A 10,774-nucleotide genomic window follows, 5' to 3' on the forward strand; every position below is an offset into this window, starting at 1 on the left:
AGTTTAATTTTTAATCTTTCATCAAATATTGACTAGTGTTGTTCAAAATAATCAATAGACTAAGTTCATTCAAACGAGGGGAATATTAAAATGTTGTAAAACTATAACTAGAGACCAAAAGAAAATGTTTTAAATTGAAAACATTAACAAAGTTTCCCACAATTATAAAGATTAATTAATTTTTTACGTATATTATCTTTTCAACCAATCTCATTGAAAATACAACGTAATACTAAATATAAATACTTCTTATAAAAAAAAATTAAATCATGATCATTCATCATGTGTAAGTATAATTTCTTTCTTAATCTCAAAAAGAAAATATTCATTAGATTTAACTCCTTAAACATATTTCAAAAATGCCAGAAAACAAATTTATTTAAAGAATTAAAAAAATGTTTATTTCTACGAAAAATGTAAAAGTCACTAATATTTTAAATGTATTTTGAAAAGTGTGTTTGTCATGATAGTTAGAATAATTAAATTTAGTTATGAACTAATCTTGAATTAATGTCCTTTGGACATTTGTTAGTGAGAAGTGAATTTTATTGTTGGTAGGTGTTAGGTATAACACACATCGCACGTGTCAAAGTGATCTAAGCTGCACACGTGCCATGTCTTTGGGGCGAATCCCAATGTTGACGAACTCGTTGTCACGTTTTTTCTGTTTTTTATTATTTTCCCATTTAAATAAATAAATAGAGAATCTAATTAATTCAACTTTGTCCGTTACGTTTCTCTACGGGATTGCCAAGTTTAAGTGGGACCACGTTATCCATCACGCCACGTGTTTTGTACGTGTACATCAACTTCAAGGAATTAACTAAAGTATTTAGGCAAACGTTATCACAAATATCTTAAAAAATTAAATGACTTTTTATTTATTTATTAATATATATATATATATATATATATATGAAGATTTCTCGTATAGTGTGTATTATTATTTTAAAATTAACAATTATAGCTATTTCCTCCACAACATAACTTTCTAAAAAAACTTTGTTTAAATGTTATTTTAGTAATATTTAGATTTAATTTTTTTTTATCTTTTAAATTTAAGTTGATAATTAAGTTTTTTTCCCACACAATTTAATCTTGATTTTTAAAAAATTAATTTGATCTAACTTTTTTGTTAAATTTTTTAAAATAGAATGGTGATTTTTTATCAAAATTAAAACCGTTAATAGAATAATATATTTTGTTAATATAATTAATATAATTCTAATGTTAATTTTGATTAAATTTTTTGATTTGTTTCAAAAAGTTTAACAAAAAGAACTAAATTATATATTTAAAAAAAAATTAAGATTAAATTAAAACTAACAAAACTTGGAAGAACTTGACATTTTTTACCGAAAACAAAAATTAAAAGAGTAATTACACTTAATATTTATTAAAAAAAGAAAGAAAAAGAAAGATAGTTTAAAATATATATTAAAATTTTTTTTTTGTAATTTTATAATTATAATATTTAGTGGTAACTAAATTACTTTTAAATTTATTTTTTCCGAATACGAAGTCACGAATGAACACATTATTAAATGTAAGTTGCAATAAAATCAGCATTATAATTTTAATGAGCACATATTTAGCACATTGCATGATATTTTTATCCTAAACTAAAAGGGGCCATGAAGGAAAAGCATTAAAAGGAATCAATAAGACAAAAAGAAAAGAACAAGTTTTATTTAAATAGTTTTGTGATTTTCGGGGAAAGTGACGTTGGAAGTGAAAGAATTAGAATTAAAGAAAGTGATGTTTGGTAGATTTGGGCGAGTCGTGAACGTTAATAACACGTAATCTTTCTCTAATTACTGTCTTATGTTTCAATTCATAGTACATAAAATATGAAGAGAAGCAAAAACAAAAGTTTAATTTCACATTTAAAATTTCACTACAAGGGTTACTTTCTTCGTCTTTTTGTATAACATGCATTGGATTCTAGGAAGAAAATTTGTTTTTGTTGTCTCTTTTCGTGTTAAATCAATCAATTAATTTTGTACAAATAAAAAACTTTTAATTGTGATTTGCTTAAGAGAGTTGAGAAAATTGTAATAATTTGTGTTGGATAAGAACAATGTGTTGTAACACTATGATCTATCTCATTAGGTTTATTGTTTCTTGAATTGTATTTTTTGACATTGATGACTTTATTAGTAGTTAATAAAATTGATGACTTTATTAGTTGTTAATAAAATTGATGACACACTATTATATTTTTTTATATTCATAATGGTTATTTTGGAATTAAATTCCTAATGTTATTTTTTTTTTAATTATGGTTATCTTGTTTATGTTTATCTAGATTATGGGTAAGAATTTAATATATTTTTATACTTTAAAACTTTCATTAAGAGTTGAAACTAAATATTATATATATATATATATATATATATATATATATATATATATATATATATATATATATATATATATATATATATATATATTCTCTTAATTTATTGAAGAACTTCAGAAACAGCCTTTTAAATGAAATTATTAACTTTAAACAATGTTAGTATCATTTGTAGAAATAAAAGAAAAAAAACAAGCAATGCTATATCACTAATTTAATAAAAATAAATAGGATTAAATATATATATATATATATATATATATATATATATATATATATTACAAAAAAAAATATTTCATTTTAAAATTAAATTATAAAGTATTTAATAAAAATTGTGTAAAATGTCTTTTTCAACAAATAATATGTGAACGTTAATAGTTCATTGAAGAATTTTGTTTGTTTGAAAAAATATTTTATATAAATTTTAAAAAATATAGAAATGAAATATTATATCATTTAATTTAGAGAGGAATTACACTTTTTATAATAATTTAAAAATAAAAATAAATTTAATCTAAATGTATATTTTATGATTAACTACATACAAATTAAAGTATTTATCGAAATTAAATAAAAATAATTTTAATGTCACATCATGTTAAGAAGCAGCGAATTTCTCAAATAAGTTTTTTAGTGCTTCTAAAGTTACGCTGTTTCAGATAGATTATTCTACTACATTTTTTTTTTTGCTTTTAATAAGACTTCTTTTTTTACCAGTTTTAAAATGAAGAAGCTGCATATAGAATAGGCAAATACGAGTCTCTGTGACAACAATCGTACGAATTTCTTCACCGAAAATAGTATAAATTAATCCAAATATGAAGTTCAAAGAACAACAACAGTTGATGTTTTTGTACCTAATCACAGTTCTTTTCCAAAGTCAAAGTTTCGATTTTATGAAATATGTATCCCCTTATTAATTCATATTATTATTATTACTATATACTTTCATTTTGAGTATTTTGACATGACGTAATCACTTCTTATATCATAATAACTTTTCATTACTTTATTTACGTATTCAATGATGTTCGTATACATATATACAAAACATTTTGCAGGTGGAAGAACTAAACAATGTTTTCATTAAAATATTATTTGAGGCTCGGCATATGTATGATAATATAAGAACAAAAATAGTGTGTTCATATTCTTCGAGGTCACTAAAAATGAAAGTAATGGTTAAACAAATGCATATTATTTTGCACGTTTATCAGGGCTGAAAAATTCGTTTAATGTGTATTAACTGAAAATAAACGTCACAAAGTGATTACAATGAAACATTGCACATTTTGATTTAGTGCTCACCCCATTATTCTCTATTCGATATATGAATATATATTGTGGGTAGTGTAAGAGGAGGATGATAGAAGAATTTCAATGAATTTGATTAGAAAGTAATTATGATTTTATATTAGGAAATTATTTTATATCTAACTCAATTTTACAAAATCAATTCATAAAATGAGATTAACATTTAATTTATATATTATAATTTTGTTATATTTTTAGTCAATATAGGATCTCTAATTGTTGTGATTTCTTATATGGTTGTTTCATGACTCATTAATATTAATTATCTTTCCTTAAGTGATCAAATAGTGATATCATAATGGATAGTTTGTCTTGGTGATCTGTTAAAAAAACACAAGTGAATGTTTGTGGATTCGTTGGGGTACTTCTTGAAATATCTAACAAAAAAATAATTGAATTTTAATCATTGTTCTAGTATACTTAATAAGTCTCATATCGTTTAGGAGTTGAATCTAAACGCAGTTTAAATACTTCTTCCTCCCTTACTTCTCCAGACGTTTTTTAAGAACAAAACTATGACGGAACTCTACACTCCAATATGGACAATACCTCAGACACACAATAGGTTATGTAATATTGTTTAATTAACATGTAAAAAAATGAATGTAGTGGTCAAATAGTAGCAACTAAATAATTTTCATTACAATTTAAAAGACCCGATATACTCCTATTTTGTTTGAAATCGTTGTAAGCAATTAGGTCTTTTATTTTTGGCTCTTACTTTATTCTAAACTTTCAGAATGGGATTATGGGAGTTAAGATTTATAGAAGAAGGAATAGGAGACTAAATTTAATATATGAACACTTTGTTTAATTTTATAACATTATATAAATCTCTTGATTTAAAAATAAAATATTAAAAAATGCCTTTATAATATTGTGGTGGTGGACCACTTCGCTACCATAAAATCTAAATCGGTGTTCAAGGATTGTCAATTTGAATGCAGGATTAAATATCTTCTTCTCCTTCAACTTTTAGTGAAAATTAAAATTTTGAAAATCTTGAACTAATTTAATCATCATCTTTATAAATGTGTGGATTTAGTCATTTAAACCAAAATTTCGTAAGTTTATTTGACGTTTGAAACTTAAAATTTTGTTAAAAGAATTAAATTCACACATTTATAGAGTTGAGAGATTAGATTGGTTCAAGGTTTTAAAAAAGAATTAATTCCAATTTTCACTCAAAGTTGAAAGACCAAAACCATATGGAAGAAAGTGACATTTTTATCACTAAATTTCTGAACTCTTTATTTCTTAAGTTGGAAAGTAAATTAACTCCTTTCATTAAAATATCAAAATCATTTTGTCCAAGCTTTAAACTAGAGCAAAAGAATCACGTTATATAGTGTGTTTGATAAATGGATAAAACTTAATTATGGCGATTTCAACTCTTTTCTTGCCTTTTGTTTTTTTGTATTATATTTTTCATCCAACTTGCATAAGATCTGATACTAGTTAGTCTGTGTTATTCTTTTTTCTTTTCAAATAGAAAAGAACGATCCAACATTCTTCTTTTTCTCAATTTCATATTAGAAAGTGATATTCTTATTTCATTTTGAGTTTAAACATATCATTAATGTTATCTATGCTATTTTATGTAGGTGTGTTATTTTATGAGTGTGTAGTAAAGATAATTGAGATTATATTCTATCCCCAAATGATATAGTATTAAATACACACTTCTAAAATAATATATATATATATATATATATATATATATATATATATATTACTGATTATTTGATCATATAGGTTAATACATAGAGTGATAAAAAAATAAATAAAATTTGTGTATAAGATTTTTACCAAGAATACAAATTACTCTAACATAGGAAGTTGCTGATGAGTTATCAATAAATTTATAATAGATAAGATGCTAGTTTCTTATGGTAGATATTTTATAAGTGTAAGAAATTATATTATTTCATTTAGATGTAGTAGATAATTCTTGTATTCTTAGTTAAAAGTAATACATTTATAATTTGTTTTATATATTTTATGTGGACAATGTGATTAGATCGATGACATAAATCTAAAATACGATTAGTGGAACGAAAAGAAAAATTAAATTTTTTTCTTTTTAACAATTTGGGGATGGAAGTGGAATTACTTTTTTTTTTTCACGAAAAATCGATTTTTATTTTTCAACACCATTTAAAAAGAATTAAAAATATAAACAATTTCAAAATTTCAATTTTTTAATTGTAAAAGTTTTCACTGAAAAATCAAAAAAAATCATTCAAAGTATTCTTGAAAAAAAGTATAGTATTCCTAAAACAAAAAAGAATTTTTAAAATTAAAATACTTTTTTATTTAATAGAAATCCAACAAACTCGATGAATCGAGCGAAAACAAAGATTATTCAAGAAATTTATATATATTACCTGTATGTTTGCAATAACTATTTATTATGATGGAAGACAGTATCAGAATAAATGATATTTCTAGTAAACTTATTATACCCTAAACTCTCTTTTTTAATATCATGTCTCGAGAATGCATGATTAAAGATTTTATTTTAAACTTTATGTATACAAATGTTTTTATAGATTTCTTTTCTAAAACAAATCTTTACTGTATATCAAGAAATAATAACCAATTCTTGGCCGAAAATATACCTTATGTTAAAAAAATTAAAAATTATGTCCATTTGTATGATTCATAACCCACCTAACTAATTCAATTAAAGTACCTAATTTCTAAAGTTGATTTCAAATGCATAGTGTAGTTTGTAATCAACCTTAAAGCCCCAACAACAACTTTATCACTTAAAAGTCTATGTCTTCAGTCTTCTTACATACACACATAATAACTCAATAACATTTGTCAAACAATTCTCTGAACTGAAAAGTAGGTTTAAATTTGAACAATTAAAAAATAAATAAATAAATAAACATTGAAACATAGATCACTGTAAAGTTCAAAGACCAATGGCCATTTCAAAACCATGTTTAGACAAGTTTGACTCATCCACGTCATTGCCCTCCTAACTTACAAAATAACCACAAACAATGGAACACCACATTCATACCACACAACATGCATCATAACTATTATTATAATTATGGTCACCTTCCACTACAAATAACACCAAATTAGGTTATAAATTTTACTTTTTTAATTAATTTTATAAAACTGAGTTAGCCTATAATAGTTAATAATCACTGCTGATTTTTTTTTAAATTAACTCGTTTTATACTTAAAAATGTGTTATAGTAAAATATTATATTTTTTTAAATTGAAGCTGAACTAGATAGACATTAGACCAATAGCAGAAAATTCTTGGCTTATGAAAGAATGAAGAAATTTCGTGCCATAATAAAAAATTGGAGGGGGACATGTGCATATCTTAATATATTCCATTCAATATAAGTCTGCACCTAGAATAAATAAATAGTACATAGGTTATGAAAAATAAGAACACAGTTTTGTACAAACAAGACATTTTAACACATATTTGGTACTTTATTGAAAGTGTATCATAAACAAAATTGAATACATCACGTATTTGATTACTGTACTATGTTCTACTTTAGATAAGAAGAACATATAAAAAAAAGAGAGAAAAACTCTCTTTTTTTATTCGATTAGAAATTAAAACAAAATCATTTTTTTCTAAATAAAATTTTAAGATTTTCTTCCTTTTTCTCTTTAATTCAAAATTGAACCATCGTGGTTTCTTTTCTTCGTGAGAAAGAGGTTTAGTGTAAGATGATATCATCACTAATAACGTATCCATTGTATTACTCTTGCTCATTAAGATTGGAATAAATGAACACATCCAAAATAATCCAAAAGATAAAGAATGATAATGATGACTAAATAAATCTTCACAAAATATTATTAAAAAAAGAAGTAAAGTATAAGAACATTTTGATAAAATCTGTGGTTGTATAGCAGATAGCAGACATAGTATATAAAAGCTATGAGGTTCTACATCTTTCCATGGATATATATCTAAGAGAATGTTAACATCATCTCCATTGAGAATTGGAAATAAACTATAACCCTAAAAAACCTAAATGCTACTTTCTCTTTAACCTTCAATCACCTTTTCTCTTTTCAAATAATCTTCTTTACAAGAATAGGAACAAAACAATAGTTAACTCCAAAACTACATGTTCAAGGAATTTACCATCATTTGAGAAAGGAAACAAAACTCAAACAAAGTTAGTTAAATATCTTTTGTACTATCTTTTTTCAAAACTGGAGTTTCATCTCATAATTTTGGATTAAATATCTGTATAAATGACTGAACTGAAGTGAAACTCCAATTTTGATTTGATAATAATAGTGACAAAAATACTTAAAAAAACTGTATTTAAGTTTTATCGTTAAAAATAAGTAAAACAAGTCCTCTTTTTTTATCCTAAGTATGAAAGAAAGAAAAAAGGGTAAGACAGCAAAAAAAAAAGGAGAATAGCTGAAACATTGGATCAACCGGAAGGTGGTGGCTGGCCACCGGTATCGGACCATGTTGACGGCGGAATCTCCGGCCTGCCACCGGCTGGAGGGAAGCTTTCCAGTGGCTGGAAATAGCTCATTTGTTGAGTTGAAAACATGGGAAATGAAGCAGAGGAAAATTGAGGAGATGTTGAGAATAACGGGAATGGAGTTGGTGATACAGAAGAAGAGAATGAAGGTGATGATTGTAATAAAGAAGGTGATTGAAGAGAAGCCAATTGTGCATTGTAGTATAACTGTTGAATCAAACTAGAAGGTTGTGGTTGTGGTTGTTGTTGTTGTTGATGCTGATGATGATGCTGCTGTTGAAAATCACTCTGTAGAAGCTGAGAGTATTGCAAGTAGTCTCTGATCAAGTCAGAGGAGGTTTGCATCTGTGGAGGCTGAATGAAGGATGGCGCCGCCACGGCTGCGGTGAGTGGCCGGAATTGAGTGGTGGAGGAGTCAGAAACGGTTAGTCTTGTGGCGGGTTGGAAAGGTTGAAGAGGTGGAACTGCTCTAACATTTTCAGGGAAGTTTAGCTTTGCCCTGTTGCCTCTGAACCTCAATGCAGCTTCATCATAGGCTCTTGCTGCTGCTTCTTCTGTGTCAAATGTGCCAAGCCAAACTCTTGCTGCTTTGTGTGGATCACGGATTTCAGCTGCCCATTTTCCCCATGGCCTCTGTCTCACTCCCCTGTACTTTCTCCTCCTTTCTCCACCACCTCCACTGGTTTCAGTAACAGCAGTCACAGCAGCAGTTGTTGTAGCTGTGACCGCTGATACTGTTGTAATTGTAGAGGTGAGAGTTTCTTCAGTCACTGGTTAAAGTCAGAAAATGAGATAGAAGACATAGAATATCTGCACTATTGTGGAGAAACATGCCATTGTGTAATGAATGGGTTAATTGTGAACCATGGTGTTTGTACTAGTAGTTGCAGGTATTTGAGTATGTGAGTAATGAGTAATGATCATGTTGAGCATGTTAAACTTTCCTTTGCGATAACATGGTTTTGGAAAATGAAAATCTAGTAGATTAAGAAAAAGTGAAAAATGGAAGGTGTTTATGCATGCAATATAAGATGCAAGAATGGTTTTTAGGAAGGTGTTTAGGAAATTCAATGGAAAGAAGGATGAGTACTTGATTCTGAACACATAACACAGACTAATGATGCTGCATGTTTCGTTCAACAAGTTGGGGTGTTTGGAAAAGATGAAAGAAATCGGTGAAGAAAGTTTAAGATAATGCAAATAACGATCGACATATACACCCCGTTTGTTGTTTGAGATGCAAAACATGAGATGAGGGTGATGCGTGATGATTTTAGATATGCAAAACATGTTTGATGGAAAATTTGAGGATGTGATGTAATGAAGTAGTTGCACCTGAAGATGAGTCTCCTTGAGAAGGTAGCACGAAGTGACCTAGTGTTGTTCTGAAGAGTCTCGGAGTAGTTTGTTGTTGCATCAGGTTATGTGAAGAAGAGATGTTATCAGTCTCTTGTTCTTCTCTCCCTCTTTTCTGACCAACACCAGAGGGTCCAGAAGAAGGAGAAGAAGAGAAACGAGAAAGAGAAGAAGGTGCATGTCCGAAACCTGACATCATAGGATAACCACTTTGTTGCATCCATTCGGTGCTCCTGTGGTCAGACCCTGATGAAACAACATGTGTCAAAGCCGAAACCATTTGCCTAAACTCTGGATCACCCCTGTTGTACCCTGAAACCAAAGAGCCACCTTGCATTGTTACCTCACCTTGTTGCATCCCTTGGTTAAAACTCAATCCCGGTGAACCACCACTACCGCCACCACCGTCACCATCATGTCTATAACCATCGCCACCATCATCACCGCCACCGTGATCCGCGGTGAACCGGATAAACTCACCTGAGCCCCTTTGGTACGCCACCGTTAGCAAGGACATGAAAACTATGAACTATGGTGTTTTTTTTTTTTTTCTTACTATTTTTGGACCAAAATCAAATTTACCAAGATCCACCTGGAAATTTTGTTGTTTGATTCCTTCTCGGAAGACCCTTTGGAATGGTATGGAGGATGAAACGGTTATATAATAAAGGGGTGCAAAAGAACTACGAAAATTAAGCATGTGGAATTAAGGTAGCCAGCCACCATTAAAATAGTGTAAACTAAGATATAAGTATATATATCCTTTTCCCTGTACCGTATGCTCTAGCTTCTACGTTCACCTCAACGCACACACCCCTTTACCACCTTTATAATTTTTTTAGTACTTTAATTTACATGGTGCACAAATTGTTTTTGGATTTCTGAAATATGTGAAAGGGAAATTGTTTTGGTATTTGGGCAAACACTAAAAAAAAAGAGTGAATTATAAAATATGTATTCTCTCTCTCACGGCTGAGAATTTTGGTGTTTATGTTCACACGTAATCTAGCTTTGACTAAGAAATAAATAGAAAGTACAAATTGTAGCTAACTAGTTTAAAACCTGATTGCTGTCGGTGTCATTCTAGAGAGAGAGACAGAGATAGAGGAGATCATGTTTCAATTGAACTCTATCACCATAAACAGTCACAAGATTAATTTTTTTAGCTCTAACGTTTAATGGGTAAAAAAAGTTTAAAAAAATAATTAATTATTTATCAATTACTGAATTATTGTTTTAAGATTATTTA

The 10,774-nt window shown here is 27.9% G+C and overlaps 1 protein-coding gene across 1 annotated transcript; it reads right to left on the reverse strand.

The window, feature by feature from the left end:
* Positions 1 to 7,547: 7,547 nt before the first annotated feature.
* On the reverse strand, positions 7,548 to 10,430 carry LOC114180418 (uncharacterized). The gene is made up of 2 exons (XM_028066739.2): positions 9,505 to 10,430; positions 7,548 to 8,939 (listed from the first exon to the last, which is right to left on the reverse strand). The coding sequence occupies exons 1-2, from the start codon at positions 10,040 to 10,042 to the stop codon at positions 8,113 to 8,115; spliced, it is 1,365 nt and encodes a 454-aa protein (XP_027922540.1). The 5' UTR covers positions 10,043 to 10,430; the 3' UTR covers positions 7,548 to 8,112.
* Between the last annotated feature and the right edge of the window lie 344 nt (positions 10,431 to 10,774).

Source organism: Vigna unguiculata, chromosome 4, assembly GCF_037176805.1.
Source record: "Vigna unguiculata cultivar grain cowpea cultivar isolate G323 ecotype 2 chromosome 4, ASM3717680v1, whole genome shotgun sequence".
NCBI classification, from domain to species: Eukaryota; Viridiplantae; Streptophyta; class Magnoliopsida; order Fabales; family Fabaceae; genus Vigna; species Vigna unguiculata.

Excerpts from the sequence above, each read along its gene's own strand:
- LOC114180418 (XM_028066739.2), bottom strand. The coding sequence starts at position 10,042 with ATGTCCTTGCTAACGGTGGCGTACCAAAGGGGCTCAGGTGAGTTTATC. Across the intron at positions 8,940-9,504 it reads TCAAGGAGACTCATCTTCAG|TGACTGAAGAAACTCTCACC; the intron begins GTGCAACTACTT and ends GACTTTAACCAG.